General features: G+C 45.7%; 1 protein-coding gene and 1 long non-coding RNA gene across 4 annotated transcripts in view; both read right to left on the bottom strand.

Annotated features, from left to right (window-relative positions):
- The window catches only part of MAPKAP1 (MAPK associated protein 1), a 107,598-nt gene that overhangs the window by 7,773 nt on the left and 78,146 nt on the right, over nt 1–21,679 (bottom strand). The window contains exons 8-10 of one of the 3 annotated variants that reach the window (XM_080401422.1): nt 20,884–20,991; nt 12,391–12,531; nt 7,233–7,370 (exon numbers count right to left, since the gene is read on the bottom strand). In XM_080401422.1, coding sequence (XP_080257548.1) covers nt 7,233–7,370; nt 12,391–12,531; nt 20,884–20,991 — 387 coding nt within the window. The remainder of the gene's footprint in view (nt 1–7,232; nt 7,371–12,390; nt 12,532–20,883; nt 20,992–21,679) is intronic. The other 2 variants (XM_080401424.1, XM_080401423.1) reach the window with 2 other exon arrangements.
- On the bottom strand, nt 12,538–20,877 carry LOC308069328. The gene is made up of 3 exons (XR_013930345.1): nt 16,542–20,877; nt 16,473–16,496; nt 12,538–16,442 (listed from the first exon to the last, which is right to left on the bottom strand). It is a non-coding gene; the product is annotated as an uncharacterized lncRNA (long non-coding RNA).

Genomic DNA, 21,679 nt, shown 5'->3' with positions numbered 1-21,679 from the left:
CAGCCAGGTGCAGACCTGCTGCTCCCATCCCTCCTCTCCCTCTCGCAGCCTGGGTGGATCTGTGCCCCTTCAGCCCCTGCCCTGCGCCCTGCAGCCCCTGCAATCTGCGCCCTGCACCCCTGTCCTGCGCCCCTGCAGCCCCTGCAATCTGTGCCCTGCAGCCCCTGCCCTGCAGCCCCTGCCCAGTGCCTCACCCCCAGCTCCTCAGTGCTGCTGCCTTTACGCAGCAGGTGAGAAACACTGCTGAACTGCAGCTTCCAGAATCACTAACTAAAATGTGCTTATGCGGTCATTGGTACATCTTCTGCTAATTTCTGCAAGTTACAGTCTTGGGAAAATACAAACTTTGCCGTTCACCACGCTTCACATGGTACAGGTGGAAAAAATTTCCCTTTTTAATCTAAGTAATGAACTCTTTGTATCAGAGTCTAGAAATAGACTTTTTGCTCGGAAAACATTGGAAGGATGTGAATTTGCACGAGAAAAGACAATTTTTTTTCAGAATCTGCCAAGACTAGAAATAGTTTTTCTTCTCCCTCTCCTATCCCCCCACTCAGACTGTACCAAAACCCTCCTTCACTAATGCCACTCTTTAAAACAGTACGCGCTGAATTAAATCACCAATTAGATGGAGTATGAGAAGAATATTCATGAATTGGACAAAACAGAAAACAAACACTGGGAAATGCAAATTTATGTTAATTTTTCAATATACCTTGATGATTGCTTTGTCATTACAGGGCCATAAGGCAGAAGTCAACAATTAAGAGTTATTAGTGGAATAAATAGCTAGAGAAAGACCTCTCTGAAGAACAAAACGCTTATGGGCATCATTTGACATCATCAGAGATTTTCACCACTTCAGAAATTGTGACTACATCCAGGATCAAACCCTAAAATCTCTTCTCACAGACTCAGCAAGAATTACAAAGAATTAGAAATGTACTAGTAAAAAGGGAAGGAATGATGAAAATATAATACACACCAGCAATGTTTCCATAGAAAGGCAACTTTAGTTAAAACACGGCATGAAATGGGGTCACCCCTGCTCACCAGCCACTGCTATATTTAACCTAAGCGCGTTGGGGAGGGACTCTGTGGTTCAAAATCCTCAGAAATGATGCTGTGACCCTGGAGCAGGGCCTGAAGGGCCCTGCAAAACCACAAGGGTTGCATTCCCATTAAAACACCCATCCTGACAACCTCTAATAACAAGTAAACTCAGAAGTTTTCTTCTAGGGGGATGCCTAGATGCTGTGCCGCAGCCGGGTTGGCAGAGGTACAGTACTGAGTTGTCAGGGACACACACTGAACACAAATGTTGTCCTGAGTGTAAAAGCAGGGCTAAGCCCATTTCATGCACATGAAACTCCTCCGGGAGGTAAAGATTTTAGAGGCGATGTCTTCTTCAGAGGTGGTGATAGCAGTCAAAGTTATGGATGAAATCCTGATGCCAGTGCTACCAGCAGCACCACCGACGAGCTCGGACTGCACGCCACGCACCTGTGACGGATCTCCCTCCAGCCGAGGCACTGCTTAAGTGGGAACAAATTACATGAATGTTAAGAAAAAAAATAACAGTAGTCCTGCTGGCTTGCCCCATTCTCTCAGGGAGCAGCATATTTCATGATCACTTTTCCTACATCTCAGGTCTTTATATTCTACTGTAGGCTTATTATAAAACATCGCTGTTAGTGGATGTCTTGTTTCCAGATGTCCTGAAAGCAGAGTTGCAATTAAAGTGCTGCACACATCCACTTTTATGTCAAATTGTGGTAACTATTCCCACATCTGGATTTTTTTTTTTCCCCAAAGCCTTTTGTTTCTTCTTCGAATTATTATCAAAGGCAGAAAACTAATAAAGATTTTTGCAAGAATGGTGAAAATTGAGGTTGAACTCGGGGTTGCCCAAAACCTCTTCACCAGCAACCTTGTTTGGGAAAAAAGATGATAAATAAATCAAAATGCACTAAGCAGTGTTTCCACATGGCAATCGCCTCCTTCATTGCGTCTGCACCTCATCAATCACGCCATTGTCTGCTTGAAAGGCGAGCCTTGTAAATGTCATATCCACTCAAGCCCAAGGAGAAGCGAATCAAAATGCAGCAAGGAGTTTTAATTGGATAGTGTAATTAAACTAAAAAACCCCAGCAGAATAGCTTTGACAGGATAGATGAAGACCCCTTTTAATAGGGCTACAAAACATATTTGTTAAAAGGATGAGGCAATGCACGCTCCTGATTGTGCTCCAGAGTACTTTTATGAAAAGGCTGCTCGGTGGGGACGGATTTAATAACCCGCTGCCACGTCTGTGGGGCAGCCGGCAGGAGGGTCTCCAGCAGCCAAGCGGCCACTGAACCTGGCCACGCAGGTGGCTTGGCACGGCTCCCCGCGCTGCCAGACCCCTTCCCCAGCCGGGCGCATCCCCCCACGGCTGCCCACGCTGCTCGGCTGCCAGCGAGGTGGCCGACACCGCCGGCCATTTTCCGGGGCTTGGGCTGCCCCCCCAGCCCAGGCACAGCCCCCAGCCTGCTGCAGAGGATGGAGAACGCAGCAAACCCAGGCACCATCTGCGCCTTCACTGCCTCCCTCTGAGGCATTTCACCGCTCGGCAAACAGCATGTCCACACGCATTTGGACTCATTTCTTTCTGGTACACCACTCTGAGATTTCTTTCACTCCAAGCCTGAAGTTTGGGAACATTTTCTCTGCTGAACCTATTTTTCACCTTTCTATCAGAATCGGTGATAAGTCTCCTACCAAGTGCGGACTTCCTTCCATTATTTCACACCCTGCGTTATTCACAGCGGGAGCAGGAAAATTAGGAACCACCACACAATATTTTGTGCACCATTTGCAGAGCACATGGATAATTGTTGCCTCTCTGCTCTGGCTCCACTGCAGGGCTCTGAGCAAACGTGCAACGTCTCTATTTAAGCTCCCCGAGCAGCAGGAATCCATGCCTTCCCAACGCTTTCTGTATGTTTTTAGTCTTCTTGCAACCCAATAATGAATTCATTAAATTAGTATTACCCAACATGCATAATCTGGAGGAACTGGATACTGAATTAAAACATCACATACCTTTAGCTTTAAATGAAAACTACATAAAAGCATTTCAGGCATCACTTTGGCTATCACTTACAGCCAGTATGAATACTGCTAGAAAAGCTATTTTCGTGCAGATGCGGAATTCAATGGGAAAGACTGACTCGTGTAGCAACATCAATCAAACCGTCGGCTCCGCTGGCAGCTCTCGACAGTAAGGCAGGTTCAAAGGTCACAGGATAAAGAAAAAGCCAAGCTCTGGTTCAGCTCTAATATCTCCTCGCTAGAAGTCTTGCAAAGGTACCTACCCCCCTTCTGTACTAGGCGGCTTTCATTAATCTTCTTGCCATCTTTTTTAACTAGTCATGCAGAACCGCTCGATAGCGAGACATATAATGGGGAGGCCCTGTGCCTATTACCAGGTTAACACTCTGTTAAGCCCCAGTGCAACAATGGAATAAGAATTTAAAGGAAATCTTAAGCTGCAGGGTGCAAAGCAGGCAATTAAATTACAAACCGAAGTTACTGATGTACTCTGTGACCTACTGAACACCTTTGTTTAGGCTACCTTAATATTAAGAATATTCTGACCTAGTGACCAAGAGGTATCTGCTTTCTTAAAACAAAACAACAAAAGCAGAAAAAGGCTCATAGAGAATGTTTCTTCAGCCTTTCATGCAAATTACCAAATAAACCTGACTTCTGAAGCTATCGTGTAATACAGATGAATGGATCCCCCATATTTCGACAAGTGCGAGTCTGCCCAGCTGATTAGCCTCGGTGCCACTAAAGGGCTGCCCCGAGGGCTGCCCACCCCTCCACGCCTCAGTGCGGCGCAGTCCTCCCACCGTGCAGATGCCGTGGCAGCCTGGGCGCCCCAGCCGTCGGAAGGGACGGCCAACAGCGCATCCGTCACAGCCGCGCTTGGTCCACAGTGCACTTTGTAAAAAGGCGGCAGTTGGTGACACTGAAGTTTCTCCTTTGTCCAAGTAATGTAAGAGACATTAACAGAATCAGATTTCCTTTAAATTACACTATTGCAAAGGGATATAATTGTATTAAACGTATTATGTTGCTTCCTTAAGACTTTATATTATGTACACTTAATTGAGATACAAAGCTCTTTTCAGCTATAAAAATGACAACTACTTTATTAAGGCTTAAATCTTATTTCTCAATGATAGGATGCTTCCTTTTGAGATTCAGAACATTCAGAATCTCTCGTGATAATCAGACCGAACCTGATTTGAACAAGCCGTTCATACACAGTGTTTTCAGGTTCTAATGGCATCTGATCAAGCCAGCAGGGCCATTACCTCTTCCCTCTGTCTAAATTCAGGGAGTCTGATTTAATTTACAAATAAAAATTCAAATGCTGACCCAGGCCTACTGCAAGGGCAAGCAAGAATCACCAGCCATCCCTGCCTACAGTCCCCATGCTAATGGCAGATCAGACACCAGAGCTTTCTATTTTCATGTTCTGTTTTCACCGAGCACGGCTCTAAGTTCTTGCGAACTCACAGCACAGGAAAGCTTCAGCCCTCCAGCCCCACCCAGAACGACTCGAGTCTATCCATAAATATTCACAACACATCATCTCTGAAGCTGTTGAGTCCTTTAGCACTCACACAAGTGCCACTAAAGCTTCGCTGCATGAACCTGTCTTTTCAGAGAAAACTAAGGGAAAATAAACACAAGGCTCTCCACTACATTGATACACAATTTCTGGTTTTATATTTCTGTGGAAAAGTACCAGCCAAAGCTCTGAAACCTCTTTAATCAGCAGAAAGGATGAGCTAACTGAATATTAAACTGTTAATTACCATGTTCAGAGGAACAATTGTTGCAGAAACCTGCTGCTATACCCATCACAGCGACCAGACTCCACTCCCGACATCCCTTGCCCTTACTTTTTAGTAAGGGCTGTTTGGAGGCTCCCGCAAACCCTTCACCTCTCCTCAGAAGTACAAGAAGTCAGTCGAGCAAAGTGGCACCCAGCTTTATCATAACCCCGACGGCCAAGGCCCAGGGAAGGCAGGCAGCTCAATAAGATACACTGTGCCTTCACCCAGTGTAACTGCACGAGCACCGTTACATGTGCAGAACACTTCTGAAAGATGAGATGGAGCACGTTTGTGTTACAAGAGATAAAAACATGAAAACAAAATATATTGCGGAACTCAAAGACCTTATCTTTACCCAGCCTCTCTTTCTTTGCAATAATTCATTCAAGAAGATCTGGGAATAATTTTTGATGTAAACTCTGCTACAAACATATATCACTATGCTGATAAAAATCACAGACAAAACTTGTGAAATACAGTGAGTTTCATTCCTTTATGCTACTAGAATAACTTTTTTTCCATTTAAAATTCAAGAGATACTGATCTGCTGTTAAAAGTTCCCCAAAATGTATCATTCTGAGATGTCACACTAAAAGTCTCTTCTACTGGCCTATAATAATGACTTTTGGAACATCTTTAGTGAATTGGGAAGAGGTCAGCAGATTTCAAGAGGAAATATTTTCTCCTTTTGGAACTATGCTGACCACTTATTTAATAGGAAAAGTTTATAACAGCCATGCAGAAATGAGTAAATAAACCCCCTGAGTATCATAAAGGTTGCCTTTGTCATAACCTGTCAACGTCCTCTCCCAAGTGACCGTGATTCTTCCTTCCACAGCCTCCACATGAAGGTACTGCCCTTCTGCTGCTGGGACTCCCTCTGGGGGCTGACATTGTCCCGTATTTCTCCTGGGGTTGGCACAATTTGGGTACAAACATAATTTCCTACAGCGGCAGGTGCTGCCCCTGGGGCTGAAGAGCCCCATCCCTGGCAGGACGCAGCTCGGGAGCTGTTCTGGGACAGCTCGAAGGTCTTGGACTGTCACACTGACGGGAATGTGAGCTGGGCACCTCGGGTTTCAGGGCTGGCTTTTCAGATACATTTTGTGGGCACAGTTTTATCACCACAAGTGTTCGCATTTGAAACAAAACATGGCTACAAACGCCACCGTGTTAATGTATTTACAAGCACAAAACTGCACCTTGAACTATAAAGACAAGCGCTGCACATGTCCGACTGCCTGGTCATTAGGGAAGTCCCTCCTTGGGATCATGCCTTCCCAAGGACCATGAAATCTTGCTGGAGGGACAGAAAAGGAAGACAAGGAGTGAACTGAGAACATGGAATTAGGAAGGGGTAATGAAGGGGAGAAGGATATAGTTCAATAATTGCTGATAAAATCTGTGGCAGCCATAAATTTACTCTTCCAAGAGAATTCAACAGATCATTACCTCTGTAAATATGTATCACATAATTCTCCCTCTCTGTCACCTTGCAGATAAGTACTTAATACTTAGCATCCCTACCCCGCAAAAGCACAAGTGTAATAAAATCCATCTGAGCTTTTGGACCGCAGTTACTGTTTGATAGTAGATAGTTACATTTTGGCACTACCGGGAGACATTGCCCGACTCCCGCAGGGCCTATCTTCTGCTTTTTTGACCAAATTTTACAGACAGAGGCTCTCATTACTCCACTGATACAACAACAAAAGCACTTGGCTTCTGAAGTCGTGCTGTAAACACAGCGCAAACTGGCCTCTTGCCGATGACCGGCTGAGCCGGGGTGCCCAGCCTGACCCCCTGTGAGCCTGCCCATCGCTGCCAGCCAGGCGCCCCCACTGCCCCCCCGACACCCCGCTCTCCGAGCCCCGCTTCAGCCATGGGTGAAGCAAATTGAGACTGCACTGATACTTACTGCATGGCCGAGATCCTCAACTGCATCTGAGAAATTGTTTAAAACCAGCCTGGATATTAAGAAGCTCAAAAAAAATTCTGATTACATTGAAACACCTATTTGATGACCGTGCTATGGGGTCAGGGACCAGCTGGGCAAAGGCAGCGTTTCCTTGGTATGACACTGGCAGCAGCTACTGATAGTGGGCAAGAAACACTCTTAATGATGCCATTAGCTGTAAGCAGCATTAAAGGGGACACTCATAAAATGTGTATCTGTTTATGTCGTGTTCTCTAGAATAGAATCGAGTCAGATTAAAAACATCCTATAATGAATAAAATACACCTATAGAAAGAAAAGGACATGGTAGCAATAATTCTTTGGACATGTAGCACATACAGGGAGGGAGAGAAGAGAGAACATAAATAAAAAGGACTACTCACTTGGGCTTTTTTCTTCCACAAGGTCACAGGCACAGAGGAGTTCAGAATCGATTGAAATGGGTTTCTGCTTAATCCAAAACTTAGTGCTGGCCTTCTGATTAGTAACAGGGTCTATCTCTACCTTGTCTCCAGAAATACCTGAGATGAGAAAGAATAGAGCGCCACAATAGTGATCTGTTTAAGCGATTTCATATCAGCCGTTTGACACACTTTATAAATCTTAAATGGGATGAAAGTATATTGCCCTTTTGGGCTTTTTGAAAGCACAGGAGCTTTTGAAACCAAAAGCAAATGGTTATCAAGCCACATTGATAATCTGCATTTTATTCTCCTGCATAAGCATGCCAGCAAGAAAGAAGTACCACAGAAAATATTCTTCTCAACACATACAGAGTGTTTCTGGAAGCGGTAGCTACAGAAGTGGAACGATTTATAAAATACACCGCTAATTTTTCCATCACCAGTACTATACGTAACAGACACTATCATGCACCATCCCTGTTCTGTCTCCTATACAGCACATACACTATAACCTCCACATGAGAGGACAACACCCATTCGCAGCATCACAGAAACGCTCTTTGTGTTACTCAGATACTCATAAACAAAGACATCCAGTCCCAGAGATCCTGTGCGTTTTTACACTGCTGGCGTTTTAAAGCCAGCTCTAATTAGGCTGCTTTGAAAGCAAGCTGAGGATTTGTGTAGCTCCTGGCATGGGCACCGGGCCCTGCTTCCCAGCACGGGCTTCCCCAGACGGCTGGCGCCTCGGTCCTGCCGCACGGGCTGAGCCGGGCATGGCGCAGAGGAGATGCCCCGCGCCCCCGCATCTCCCTGCAGCCGCGCAAGGCAGCCCTTTGGTGGGACGCTGCCGGGGCTGCCCGCGTGCTGCAGCCACCACGGGACACCCGCTGGCATTTCCAGCCATCCACGTTTATCTTCCCGGGACACTCGCTGTCGTTGGCAGCAGTCTGCATCGCAGCACTGCGAAGCAAAAGCTGCGCTATGTCGCACCGATGAGCAGATGCTCATTGTTAGTTGCTGTTGGCACGACCGAAGGAACTTCCCGGTGTGCTTTTCATGTCATGTGAAGCCTTAAAAAATAATTACATTTCTTCACTCGTGAGTTACAGGTGAAGCTCATGAGAAAGCAACAAAAGGAAGCAATACTGGAAAAAAGTATTTAAACATCATTTAACTCTTGCACCCCTGGACAACCAGCAGAGAGAACCTTTTGCCTCTTGAGGGTTTTGGCCATGATGCTTTCAAACACACAGTGCTCGGCTCATCTGAGTCACAATAAAACCTAAAGGAGCTGATGATAAAACTTTTAAGAGGTGTGACAAAATACAAGAAGATGCCACATACGTAATGGCTCTCCCAAGCCCTCCAAAACCAACTCAGCATTTCTTACAGTGTGGGCACAGCTGCAGGAGTGGCCAGCCACGTTCGTTCGCATTTTGTGCCGCTCTAAGATGAAGGGATGGAGAGCAAGGGGCAGACACTGCGGCGTGCTCTGTGCTGCAGCCCCTCCGCCAGCACCACCTCACCCTCCTTTTAACCCCTGCTGTTACACCAGGTTATGGCAACGGCACCAGCCCCCTCCCCCTTCTATGAATCCAGGAATGCGCTTTGTCATTAAACATACGTCACATCAGAGAGATCACATTTCAATTAAGCACTGTATCAAGAGTCCAATTAACACAAGGACTGCTAGACCTAGGTAATTGGAGCAGGCTGATACTGTATCTGGAGCCCATTTTGTTTTGTAATTTAATTTCGGACAGATTGTATTAAATTGGTGTTGTTGCTTCACTGTAATGGTTAATCATTCAAAATGGCATTTTCCATGGTTTAAGGAAAATATGGGAAGCTGCTGTTACCAGTTCTTGTTTTCTCACTGAAAAAGTCAGGGCAAGTTCTAAAAATAAAGGTGCAAATTCTTTGTGTGTGAGGGTTGTTCCCCATCACTTCCTCTAGGAGCGTCACCCCTGAAAATACCCTTAAAGAATTTTCACTGCATGGTCCTGCAACTTCAGAATTCACAGTCAGTCAATACTGTTAATGCACCTTGTTAATTTGATAGGATTTGTCAGGTAACTCCACTGGAAAATTATATAAAACTGTTCCAGATGAACAGATGATAGTGACATGAATTAAAGTGATAGAACAATAGTGGAATATAAACCAGAAATGACACCCAAAGTGGCTGTTGATTTATTGCCATCCTGAGTTTGGTTCTGGGCTTCCATGTATATTAGTGCTACAAATCTGGGTCCATTTAGCAGAGAGATGCTCATACATACATCACCAGCTCCTGCTCCAAGCCAAGGTCACTCCCCATTGCATCAATCTTTTCAGCAGAGGCTACTTCACCAAGCATGGATTTTGTAACCATCTCGGATGTAACAGACTTCCTCCTCTTTCATCTTTTTTTTATCATGTAAAATACACTTTAACTTCTATTATTTTTATCTGCAAATTGTTGCTGTATACTTCATCCATTATTTCTGTATCTCGACATCACTGGCTTAAGCTCACACACATCCAAAGAGCACATTGACAAAGAATGTTGTCTTTTTTGTGTTATTGTTCTCACCATCTGTATGTGTTGAAACCTAAAATCAAAACAGTATTATGTATGTGGCTTCTGCAGTCTCTGTATCGCAGCACAAATTAGTCATACTCAAAAACCAAGTAAAAATGCTTCTTGTACTATTTTTTTAATTCATTCATGTCATCAATGTATTAGTCCAGTAACACTGCTCTGTTCTTCCTTCCTTTGTTGGGGTCTGCAACTGCCCCCCTCTTTCTGAAATCCTTGCCAGCAGTAATTTTCCAAGACAATATGCTTATTCTAGTTTTGCTAATGCCACACAAAGCAAATGCATCTTATTCCTTCACGACATGACACAACCTTCGTAAAGACGTTGAGAGTACTACTGTATGTGCATTACGCTGCAATGTAAGTGAAACCATAAAACCCCCAGACCTTAAACTGCTACGGCTAAAGCTTTCCACCGTAATAAAACCATCAGTCAAAAGGTGGTCACTCCTCCCATGGCCATTTATGTATTGCTTTTTACTGTAGAAGAACTATGAACAACGTACAGAAGATCAAGCTTACGCCAATATTTTCACTAAGCCTTGCCTCAAATTCAATGATCAGGCCTCGAAACAGCTAAAGCATTGCAAGAAGCACCAGTACACAGACAGTAACTCACACTATCGCTGCCTGCTCTGCGCAACTGGAATAAACCCCAGCACAGAACCTATTCAAACTGGATGACGTGTGTACGTCTCGCGACGTCGGAGCGAGCTGCAGGGAGTGGAGACGAGCTGCGCTGAGTGTTTTCCCCACCACTTCTGGGTCCTGTCGCATGCAAACATCCTTCCGCGTGGAGCCTGGGAAACTGGCACTTGCCCCCAAAACCACACGGCTATTTCCAGTGCAAGCTGCCCTGACAGCCGATATGCTCCTGCACGGCTGCCGACACCATCGATACCATCAATAAGGAGCACAGGAACGATGGGGGATCCTTGGCATCCTCCAGAAAAACTGTCGCTTCGCTATGGCCGCTATATAAAACTGATAGCATAAAAATGCTACGGAGCAAAGTCTTTGCAACTGGCCATCGCTAAACTGACACGGAATAGCTCCCAAACCACAGTTACTGATGAGCGATGAAAAAAAATTAGACATAATTTTTTACATTTCAGACTGTATGGAGCAGTCTGTCATTGGCAGAGGATGAACACATCAACACCCAGCAGCCCTAATCCAAACAGCACTTCAGTGCTTATTTTATCAGCACTGCTCTTTTAATACCTTAAAAAATTGAGGAAAAACCCCAGCAACATACCCTTATTTTGACTTTACCTAAAGATTTTGATGCTGTACATTTGCCCAAACTTTGAATATCCCACTGGGGTTTTCTCTGATTTTTTTTTTAAATAATTAGATTATAAAAATCACACTGTCAGTGTACTGCCATCAAAACTACACAAGTTCACAGATTGTTATAAAAGGGAAATTTTATGGTCCTTACACTACTGGACAGGGTCAGCTCCTTCACTGCTACACAAGTTAAGCCATTTGTTTCATTTAACAGCTATTCTCCCTTAACCATTTATCTTTAGTGATCTGTCATGACCTTTTCAAGCTCTCATTTCTGACACTTCCCAGATACAGTGAGTCAAACTTCACTGGAAGCAAACTATCACACCCAGATAGTTTGCTCAAAAGCAGAAAACATGTCCTGCTTCAGCACCAGCATATAAATCCTTCCTTAACAAGACAGTTCAAAATAAACTCAGAAAGCCTCTTCTGTACAAATTTGAGAGAAACAGACTCTTGCATGTGTTTGAGGATGGAAGAATCGAGAGACTACAGTGACAATAATAATACAGGAACTCGTACAGTTTAAATTTAACAATTCCACTGATTTCTACAGAATAAACGTATTCCGTAAACATCACGGCACTTAATATTTTACTGCTGAATCATTTCTTTATGGAAGGTATTTCCAGGAATGTCACAGGTCACCTACCAATGCATCATTAATCAAATTTTCACAATTTAAACACAAAGATAAAAAGCCATTCAATCATTTTAAAACAGTAATGGGGCTTTTATAATTCAAGATTCTGTCATCCCTTGGCCTTCGGGTTTTCAAAAGCATTCAGAAAGCTAATAAGGACAATATAAAACCTTTAGAGAATGCTAGTTTTATTTTGTTCCACCTCAAATTTCCACTTGGTCGTTAAAATCCTTCAGTCTCAGAAAAGGAAAAACGTAATCATTCCTAATTTTGCATATTCTCATTTAAAAATAACAAAACAGTTGGCAAGACGCTTTCCATTAGGAAGTCTAGATTGAAAACCAGAGATGAGGTCATTAAATAATGGCCTTCTTTCAGAAGAAACATGTGCTAGCTGATTGTGGATAATAAAAATACCAAAGTATTTTCAACTGAAAGCAATTTTTTTTAACTGCTGAAATGCTAGCAACGCTTTCAAGTGATGTGCTCCACGATAAAATGGACCAACATGATAATGACTGCTTTAAAACAGTCTGAGATGGACAGTCAGCTATTAGAGATGGCCAAAGGTTTGAACTGTTCCATTTTCCTAAGCGTTATAGTACAGATTGATTTACCTAACTGAACATCAGTGGTGAATCGAAGCCTATGGATCATGCTGACTTTGAAGGACTTGTAATGGTGGCTACTGAGCATGTCCTGAACTGTAGCTATATCGATCTGAGGGTCCTCCTCCGAGACCTCTTCTCCTCTTGAACCTGCAAAACAAGCCAACAATAATGAACGAGAGGTTTAAAATATGGCACAGGATTCAGCTGGCATGTGAGCACGGCTGCGAGGCTGCAGCTGCGGGCGGCCTTTTAAGAAAGAACAAAACGCTCAAGTTCACGTCTCTGGGAGGAGGAAATCCTCACCCTCCGGCCACAGGCAAACCCCCCCATTCACGGAGGACGTCCCGACGCACACTTGCGTCCCACACGAAGAGCCATGCAGCGTCCCCACAGCAGGTTCTCAGGTGGCACGAGACACCCGGGACTGCCAGTATCACCCGGGGCTGAGCCAGTGGGACCCTCACCAGGACACCCGCAGACCGCCACCCCGGGCAGAAGGGGGGGCCTGCCCCCAGCCTCGGCAGCATTTTCAGGTGCTGCCCCCAACGGATGCCCCAGCACGGCTCTCCCCTGTTTCAGCACCCCCCAGGTGGGATGTGACGCTGGCACCTTGCTGCAGCGCTGCCAGCCCCTCGGGCGCTCTGATCTCAGCACTGCAGCGACGAAGCTACGCTTTATTTACTGATTAGTATTCTCATTACTACTGCAGGTACTGGCTTTATAAAAGGTAACATCTCATTAAGCCAAAATGCCAATTACTGAAAAAATGTAACACGCTTTAAAGATTTTTTTACATTTTATGACGTTGGATTAACACCAATTTAAACATTACTATAATGCGATATATAATTTTGCGCAGAGTAATTTCTATGCCAGCTGCTAATAAACCATCTCAGCCCTGAACGATCATTCAGATGCTGTTAGATAAAGTGGTATAAATATGTTTGAAAACTGATTTAGCTTCTTACAGAAGATACTGAAGAATGACACGTTTTCTTTAATATCCCAGCTAATGTAGTCCTAAAAGCTGAATCAACTGCCAGTTCAGAGTACTACATTTGCGGCAGGAGATTAATGAAAACTTTATATTTTGCTGAAATTTTAATAATGGGAAGATGAGATGATGGAATTTTAGTACAGGTCTTAAAGATCCAGCAAAGCAGGCTAAGACCTTGTCAGATTTTTTGTTAATAATTTTGTTTGAGACTTGCACAGCTGGAGCAGCCTCAACACGTAACGCTTCCCACACTGACCCTTCCCACCCCGTGCAGGGACCCCAGCTCACAGGGAAGCTGCAGCGGGTCTCCACGTTTGGGCCCAGAGGACAAGGGGACGGTTTGCCAGGAGAAGCCACAGCTGCCAGGGGAGGAAAACCCTGCACTTGTCTCAGACCCACCCGCTGACGCAGAAGCAAGCTGCCTTTTACCAGGGGGGTCGGAGCGGCAGAAGCACGTGCGTTTGCTTCGGCAAGAGAAGCTGTGGGGGTGCTGGCCATACGCAGGACAAATGCGGGTGAGAGACAAGAAAGACCCCACCTGAGCATGCAGCACTTTTCCTGCTGGCTGAAAGCATTCCCCTTCCTCTCTGCTAATCCAGTGACCAACATCACTGCCTGCAATAAGTATCTTTCACGTCTGCGTCAAAGTAAGGTGAGCATTTGCTGTTAAACAAGTCAAAATCCATGCTGAGAGCATGCAGTAGGAGATTCCCATTTCCTAGACGTTATTCAGGTAAGCCCGCGGCACAGCACCACCGCTCCTCGTCCCACAGCCTGCTGACACGCGACCGGGGACCTGTCCTCAGGGAAGGGGGACAGCAAAGGGTTAAGCTACAAATTGGGCTGTGCCATTCGACTTGAAAGAATTCCAAAAATCAAATGAAACAGTCTACATGTGAATTTATGCAGAGCCATCTTAACATTGCAACCACTCTATGCTCCAGAATGACAAGATAAATTGTAATGGCTCCTTCGGAGACATTACAATGTATTTTGTCAAAGACCCCTGTGTTAGTGTCTCTATACTATGGATTATCATAATGTATCATGTCAAATCCTCATGCTGCAGTACTTCAAAGATACACTGAGATATGTCAAACTTTTTGGTGCACTTAAAAGCATCTTGAGACATTGTGGCATGGTGGTGCCTGAAAACAAAGCAGGAGGATGGCAATGGCACTGCTGCCCTGTCGTCGAGAGCAGGGACTGGGACCCTCTTCCACTGACGGATCCCTGTGAAATGCCCATTGAGCCCTGGCAGCAGCTCCCAGGCATGCGGCCAGCCCTGTCCCCGCAGCGTGCAGGGACACCGGCACACTGTGCTGGGATACGAGCCGCAGCAGAGCGGAACTGTGCGGTTACGCCTGGGCACCCCCCTGCCCCTGCCCGCAGGGGAGTCGGGGGTCAGTGCTGGCGGGGGGTGGCAGAGGAACCCCGAGCCCCGCACACCCCCGAGGCTGAGCCTGCTGCCTCCTCGCGGTGGGTGCCTGGACTCCCGCCTCGGTGCAATGGGCAGTGCTCTGCGCAGCGGCATTGTACGTACAGCGCTGCATGTGAAGAAGGGCTAGCGCCAACAAACTGAACCGGCAGCAGCAAGAAATTCCGAAATAACACAAAGAACAGCAACATATTAACCTCGTACCCGCAACTCCTGTGTTCTTAAAAGACTGCACAAGATCCAGACTCACAGGATGCTCTACAGGTTCTGCTGCCTTTGTGTGCCCAGCCTCCCCACCCAGCCTCCAGCCGCCCCAGCCTCACCACCCACACTGATTACTGGCAAAGGGGGAACGCTAAATATCCACTTCACCGGCTAGTACCAAGCTGAGTCTTCTCAGATTTCACACCGCCAAAAAAAAGTATTGGAAAGAAAAATTAGCAGCCTGCCAGATCACATCCAGGGGAAAAAACTGTCACTGCAACCAAAATCGTGAGCACCGTGTCAGCATCTAAACTGCAGGAGCATCACCCGCCACAGCGGAGCAGCCAAACAGCAGGACTTTTCTCTGGATGCCTTTCAGATCCTCCATGTATCTGTAACCTCTGCCGACTTTGTTTTATGAAGCTTTGTGAATGGATTCAGGTTTACAGAATTTCTACAGTTGCTGCTCTTGGGAGAGCAGCCAGGAACTCCACCATCAAAACAGATCATCTGTCTAAAGATGGCAAGACATGCAGACCCCTGAGGGTGCATTGGATAATAGCAGTAATATCAGTAACAACAGAGAGAAATGCCCTGCAGGGAAAAACCTGACTGCAGAACTTGGCATATTGCTCTTACCCCGCAGCTCTGTGAGGATGTCTGCGAGACTGCCAGCGTTCGGCAGCGAGGGAAGAGCCATCTCCACCAGCTGATTGGGGGAAAAATCATAAAAATGTTTTCCACATGCAAGCAGCTGTGAATAAACCTGTCAAATATTTACAGGCCTGTCAGGGTATTTGTAATGGAGATCACAGTGTGGCTTTTGAATGTAAAAGCTTCTGCTCGGGAAGACAATCAAGTAAAGTAGATGCTCCAGGTCTATTATTTAGCCCAAGAGCCGACCCAGCAATATGGATCCGCTGGCATAGAGATCACTTGGTCCTGGGGGGGACAGAATCCTCCTCCAGGAACAAACTCCTTCACACAACGACATGGAGACTCAGTTTGCAATGACCTCTGCGTTTTTACCTTATAGTCTACCTAATTAAGACTCACGTTGTGAAAGAAAAGGTGAAAAAAGTTGGAGTCAGGTGTGGGATGAACAAGGCACAAGACAAGAACCTGCACGAAGTGCAAAACGCAGCTACAGGGGAGGCGCGCCCAGGGCAGGGGTTTAACTGTTGGAGAAGCTGGGCAGGAAAATCCGTGAGTGGAGCAGGAAAAGAATGGCCGAGGGGAAGCCTGTGCTTCCCCCCACGCCAGGGACTGAAAAATGCGTGGCACGGCTGCGCAGGACTCTTGCTTGCCCTGCACCGTGGCATGGCCACGGCTCTGCAAGCCTTGCCCCCACCTGGGCAGCATGTGTGCGGGGCAGAGCGGGGCTGGTGCTCGGGCCGGCAGGGACAGGGCAGCCGGTGCCTCTGCCTCTGCCCGCGCAGCCACTGCCACCTCTGCCCGCACAGCCGGTGCCGCCTCTGCCCGCGCAGCCGGTGCCGCCTCTGCCCGCGCAGCCGGTGCCTCTGCCCGCAGCGGGCCAGCTCCCCCGCTGCCACAGCCCCAGGCCAGCCCTGGATAACTGGGGAACAGCCTCCCACCACCTTCCAGAAGCTCCACTCGTTACAGTTGCTTGGACTCGACCGGAGCTCCAGGCCCCCTGGCAGGGCAGTGCCCAGCTGTGCTGGGGTCTGTGCTGGGGGCTGCGCACACCGCGCAGGTGGCCCCATGCTGCTGAACGCTGAACCCCAAGGCCAGGGAGGCGACAGTGAAGTGGGGGTCGGTCAGTGGGAGCATGGGGAGCCTGTGCTCACGGAATCTCCCAGACAGAACCACAGATGCTGTGCAGCTGACCACGATCTCATGGAAATGTTTTTAAATCCCTAAAACCGGTCACCATGGGAGAACACACGGTGCTGGATGGAGGGAGACCCCATACCAAAGGCAGGCATTCCGTTCAGCTACATCGCTTTTTTCTTTATTCCTCTGATTCTTATCAACTCTCCGGTCTCCTCCGTCCTTACCAGTGGAGGGACACCCCAGCCAGCCTGACCGCTCTCCATCGCTGCTCAGATTGCTTGTGTGGCAAAACCATACAGAACATTAAACCACAGCCTCCTCCTTTGAAAAAAACCCAAACGGAGTGGTGTTTTCTGCCCATAGAAGCTGAATAAAAAGCAAACCTGGTGTCAAGGGCTCCACACTTCTACTCTTTAAGCTGGCCGCTGTGGTGACGCACTATGGTGTGTTAGAAGTCACAGTCATGGCACTAGTTTGCAGTCTCTGGGTTTGATGGTCACCCAGAAAACTGACACATTTCCCAGGCTGGAAATGACAGTTTAAGATCTTTACTCTGTTGCTGGGGCTTTTTGCTTTGTTTTCTTTAGCTTTTTGGAAAATCAGGTTCAGTACAGAGATGGCACTTTTGTTCAAGTGCTTGAACTACTGTGCAATACAGAGCTGTATAGTAACTCAATCCAATCTCCTCATAGAAAATCCTAATTTTCAAATGAGACAAACGGTAATGAAACGACAGGCACTGGAAGCACGAGTCTGAAAATAAGTTAGAAGTGAAAAGAAGGAGCCTTATCCAAAAGGGACCCCTGCAAGCACTAGAGGATGTATAAAAATGACACATTAGTAATATCAGAATATTGAAATGCCATATGTAGACTATTCAAGAGCAAGTGAACCTGTATTTCCTCGATAAAACAACAAAATATAAAGTTAACTGCATTGCAAAAATGTCCCTTATTACTTTAATGTGCTAGTATATTGCTTAATGAAAGTTCTTAATTGTAATACAATTAATTACATACACAGAGTCCCCAATTACATTTTCCAATAAGACATTGGCTTTGGTACAGGTCTAAAGGCACTAAACCAATTTTAATATATTAACACCAATTTCCCTTGAATACTAATTACTATCTAATGATAAAATGAGAAAGAGGAACTTTCCAGAAGTAAGATGGTAAGAATAAAACTAAATTAGCCATGAACAGTTTGCTACTATACATAAAAGCATTTCACGTTACAAAGTGCAAGCTTTTAGTTTAAAGATAAATCTTAGTGCAAGTTAGAAAGTTTGCCATACTGGAAACAGTTTATTCGTTTGAATGCTATTAGTAAGCACTGGATAGATAGGGGATTTCTCTGTGCATATTTCTTAATAATGGAAAGTTTTCTGTTTCATTTAATACCCTGAAATATAAACTTTCTATTTGCCCGAAGGAAACTGGCAGCTATTTTACTAGCAGATGTTTGGCATCATACATATATATTTATTTATAAATGAATATGAGACTATGAAGAGCACATTTACAAATAATAGCTGTTATAACAGAGTTTTCCCTGACTGACATATCTAAGCTAAAAGTATTTCAAATAAAAACAAAATGCACAAAATGAATATTTCATTTTGATGTTAGGGTTTTCAAGCTATTATTTTATTAATAGTGCAAAACTGTCAATATTTCTATTCTAATGCCATGCCGAAAGATAGCTCCTTAAGCACTACAAAATCCAATTTCTTATTCCGTACTGGGGGAACCAGGCTTTGTACAATGCATGAATTATGGCTGATCTTACATACTGCGCTGTCCTTGAACTATGTGGGCAGAGAGTTAACCGCACGGGTGTTCCACATACATCCCCGAGCAGGGACAATGGAAGATTGCTTTAAATTCACCCACATTTGGGGGGAAAAACTATATGCAGAAGATTTCTCCTGCATTCCTTACTTGAGTTTGGTATCAGCTCGGAGAACACTCAGAACCAGCACAGCAGCAGAGACAGAATTCACGTTAGCATCTATTATTTTGCGGATTGCTGCCAGCCTTGAACAAACTAAACCAGTGACTTGCTTTTGAACTCCACAGAGTCAAAGAGTCTGGATTGCCTTTGCTCCTCCATGTTCTAGGTGCTGGCTGATAAACCCAACACCCATGAATGAGACAAAAAGCCACCACCTACCGATGGGATGCTGTGGCAGCAGGGCAGGAGCAGGGGGGCTTGGGGCAGCCCTCAGGGTCCTGCCCAGGGCGCTCCCCATCCCGGGGGCATCTTCATCCCAGCCAGGGCCCCCAGCCACGAGCACCACCGATGTGCTTGAGGAGGGCCAGGAGAGCTCACAAATTAGCGTACTTCTGACTCACAGCCCCAGAGGTCTATCCTACAGCCTTCTGTTCTGCCCAGGAGCTGCTTTGGCATCCCCTCGCCTAGGAGGGAAGTGGAGCAGTTGCTGCACAAGGACTTCAGGGAAAGGGAAAAGTGTTCCCTCAACGTTACTGACTGACATTTCTTTTGAGACAAGGCCTCTGTGGCTCTCCTGCAGCATTCACTACTCATGCGGAACAGAATACCTCCTGCTAAAGCACTTACAAACTTATGACATTTACTATTAAAGTAATGGTGCAACCTGAACCTAGTCACTCATGAGAACTAGGAGCATCAGCAGATACAGCTACGAGCCACAGCATGGATTCCTCTGCAGATGATAAAAATGCGTTAAAAATACAGTATATACAATATACCTTTAATTCTAGAGCCTGGATTAAAAAAAATGTTACTTCTAATCAAAACGTGCAAAACTTCTGAAAGTGTGAATCTTTTCATAGATTAAAAATTGATGCAAAAATAATAGGATAGATGCAGACATCGGGGAATTCTGGCTTGTGGAAGAGTGCAACTTGATTAGCGAGGTTAAAATTGCTCCATTTCCTCATGCACAGCAGCCCTGCCACCTTCTGCTGCATCCTCTCCTATGGTTTCTTAGAAGCATTTTATGAAGAAATTAACCAGGAGCATCATTTTGGAAGCAAGTCCCACTCTGCGGAGAACGGCAGCCAAAACTGTGAGTGCTTAATCTCAGCTCCAGCGCTGACGTACCACCAGTGAGCTTGTGGCAGCTGCTATTCCTTAAATGGGAGCAGAGCCTACTACTCGCCACTGGAATTAGGAGGAACTTTGGGGATGCTCTGCTCTCATTCTGGGATAAAGTATGAAATGCTATGGACAAAAAGCATAAATGGAAAGGTCTAATCTTTGTAAAGAAAGAAAAAACTTTACTACTGAAACAGGCTCTTACTACGATTGTTTGCAGCAAACACACTGAGCATGGTTTTGGCTGACAGCTTGAATGCTGCTGGCTTCCTCATTAGTACAATCAACATTTTTACATCTGAATTAAAATAGAATGAAAAAATGCCCCAAAACTGAGAGCATGACTGTTGGGAAGAATGAAGGATCGACCAAAATGCTACAGAGGACAAACACAAATCAATGTCAAGTGTTTGGTTTTTTTTTAAAGTTTCATATAATTTCTTGTAAAGAAATTTATCAGGAAATAATATCAGGACCTTAAAAAAATTAACAGAATAGAAATATTTGAGCATAGCTGGAGAGAAGATTATTTGTCTAGACCTTTAAAAACCATCAGACCGCTCTAGTTACACCTGCATGGCTAATTTCTTTAGATGCTATTAGAAAAAAAATTAGTGCCTCTAACAGCCATATTGACGTGGCAAAACCTGCAGACCAACCACTTTATTCACTAAGCAATGCCTGCGACAGAAAAAGTTTTGTATTTCCAGTGTTTTTCAGGGTTGGTCACAACTTTACACAGCAGAGTTTAACAGAAGAAGATTAATCATGAAGCGATAAACAGGATGCAGACTATTTACTAGAAGGTATGAAATCCATCATTTCCCTCTGGAATAGTGTTTTGGCACAACTGAGAAGTGTCTCAGGAAAGAGAGTCTCGTCAAAACTTACTTGCCCAGACAGTACAGCTTGTGTTCCAAAATACATAACTTATGTGAGTTTAAGCAATTTACAAGAGCAAAAGTGAAAAGGGGAAACATACTGTTCTCCCGGACAAGGCAGAATTCCAAAGTGCTCTGGCTCTCCAAGGTACAGTCTAAATCTACTGGGACATTAGGTTCACTCTGCTTCTCCAGCCGATACTGAGGACCTGAAACATAAAGTAACTTGTAAAATCATCTGTTTTCTAACAAAGTGATGGCTTATCACGTTCAACTAACATGAGATTACTTGTAGCCTGGTAGTAAGGCAGGTAGATGTTTATGTTTCAAAGCTCTCTGCTGAAGGGAAGGGACCTGTCATCAAACGGTGGAGGATGCGTGCAAGGAAACATATTCCAGTCCCCTTTGGCTGCCCAGCACCGCTACCTGGCCGACTCCTGCCCAACACTTCTGTGTTACTCCTGCACCAGGTGAGCCTGGGTTACACACCCTGCCCGTGCCGCAAGACTGAGCTCTTGCCAGCTGTGAGAAATACCTGCTCAGGCCCTGGTGTGCACCATGTCGGATTGTTGGGGCACCCTCCCTGATGCGGAAAAGCACAGCAGGATCGCTCCCCTTTGCCCTGCCCTCCCGGTGGCCCTACAGACCGAGGGCCGGCTGCTGTGCGCCGGGGAGCCCCGTGCCACGCTGCTGGGGCTGCAGCACACCACGGCCCACGGCTGGGAGCTGGGGGGGCTGCCTCCACCGGTGGGGAAGGCCAAGGGGAGCCCAGCTGTGGGGGAAACCGGCCCTTCTTCTATGAACTGCAGTTTATCCTGAAAACCAGCTCTGTGACACCCAGTCTGGCTATTTCTCCCTCTGCCACGATGTGTTTCTCCAAAGCAAGCGCTCCCGAAG

This window comes from Falco punctatus (assembly GCF_963210335.1).
Source record: "Falco punctatus genome assembly, chromosome: 9".
In the NCBI taxonomy this organism is placed as follows: domain Eukaryota; kingdom Metazoa; phylum Chordata; class Aves; order Falconiformes; family Falconidae; genus Falco; species Falco punctatus.
Note: the sequence above shows the minus strand (reverse complement) of the source record. Positions and strands in the feature narration are given on the sequence as shown.